Source organism: Volvox carteri (genome assembly GCF_000143455.1).
Source record: "Volvox carteri f. nagariensis unplaced genomic scaffold VOLCAscaffold_396, whole genome shotgun sequence".
Classification (NCBI taxonomy): domain Eukaryota; kingdom Viridiplantae; phylum Chlorophyta; class Chlorophyceae; order Chlamydomonadales; family Volvocaceae; genus Volvox; species Volvox carteri.
Window position 1 is genome coordinate 1,378 of NW_003307925.1, and position 1,409 is coordinate 2,786.

The following is a 1,409-nucleotide window of genomic DNA, read 5'->3' on the forward strand; positions in this document are numbered from 1 at the left end:
GAAGTGCAAAGTATGCGAGTCGAAGGGATGAGTGCAGAAGTTCGTCTTTGTGTTACAAGATTGACAAGGCTCGGTAATTAGAGCAGCAAAAACAGCAGCATCCTGATGCATGAGTTGCACTAATGACAAAGTCTGCAAGTCTGCTCACACACACAAACGAAACCCCCCGAACCGCATCATGCCAGGCCATGCCCCCCGAACCGCATCATGCCAGGCCATGCCCCCCAAACCGCATTTTGCCAGGCCATGCCGCCCGAACCGCATCATGCCAGGCCATGCCCCCCGAACCGCATCATGCCAGGCCATGCCCCCCAAACCGCATTTTGCCAGGCCATGCCGCCCGAACCGCATCATGCCAGGCCATGCCCCCCGAACCGCATCATGCCAGGCCATGCCCCCCAAACCGCATTTTGCCAGGCCATGCCGCCCGAACCGCATCATGCCAGGCCATGCCCCCCAATCACATCATGCCAGGCCATGCCCCCCAAACCGCATTATGCCAGACCATGTCCCCCGAACCGCATCATGCCAGGCCATGCCCCCCGTGCTAAGGCGCCTCACGTACGTCGCAGCCTCGTTAGAGCTGAGGCCGCGCAGTCCTTCAGAGCTTCAAACACAAACTCTGCGGAGAGGAGACCCTGCACAAGTAAAGATGACACGGTTAAACATGCGGATTCCAACGACTAACGGTTGCATTTAAGTGCGAACAGCAGTTAAAACCCTAAGCTTGCGGCCCAGACTTACCGTGCACGATACCGTGCTAAGGCGCCTCACGTACGTCGCAGCCTCGTTAGGGCTGAGGCCGCGCAGTCCTTCAGAGCTTCAAACACAAACTCTGCGGAGAGGAGACCCTGCACAAGTAAAGATGACACGGTTAAACATGCGGATTCCAACGACTAACGGTTGCATTTAAGTGCGAACAGCAGTTAAAACCCTAAGCTTGCGGCCCAGACTTACCGTGCACGATACCGTGCTAAGGCGCCTCACGTACGTCGCAGCCTCGTTAGAGCTGAGGCCGCGCAGTCCTTCAGAGCTTCGAACACAAACTCTGCGGAGAGGAGACCCTGCACAAGTACAGATGACACGGTTAAACATGCAGATTCCAACGACTAACGGTTGCATTTAAGCGCGAACAGCAGTTAAAACCCTAAGCTTGCGGCCCAGACTTACCGTGCACGATACCGTGCTAAGGCGCCTCACGTACGTCGCAGCCTCGTTAGAGCTGAGGCCGCGCAGTCCTTCAGAGCTTCAAACACAAACTCTGCGGAGAGGAGACCCTGCACAAGTAAAGATGACACGGTTAAACATGCGGATTCCAACGACTAACGGTTGCATTTAAGCGCGAACAGCAGTTAAATCCTAAGCTTGCGGCCCAGACTTACCGTGCACGATGCCGTGCTAAGGCGCCT

At 56.1% G+C, this 1,409-nt stretch overlaps 1 protein-coding gene across 1 annotated transcript in view; it reads right to left on the minus strand.

Moving 5' to 3' along the window:
* The window catches only part of VOLCADRAFT_101136 (uncharacterized protein), a gene marked incomplete at both ends in the record, with an annotated part of 4,982 nt that overhangs the window by 760 nt on the left and 2,813 nt on the right, over window positions 1-1,409 (minus strand). The window contains 4 exons of the mRNA XM_002959591.1: window positions 562-622; window positions 779-851; window positions 958-1,048; window positions 1,201-1,277. Of these exons, the coding sequence (XP_002959637.1) occupies window positions 562-622; window positions 779-851; window positions 958-1,048; window positions 1,201-1,277 (302 nt within the window). The remainder of the gene's footprint in view (window positions 1-561; window positions 623-778; window positions 852-957; window positions 1,049-1,200; window positions 1,278-1,409) is intronic.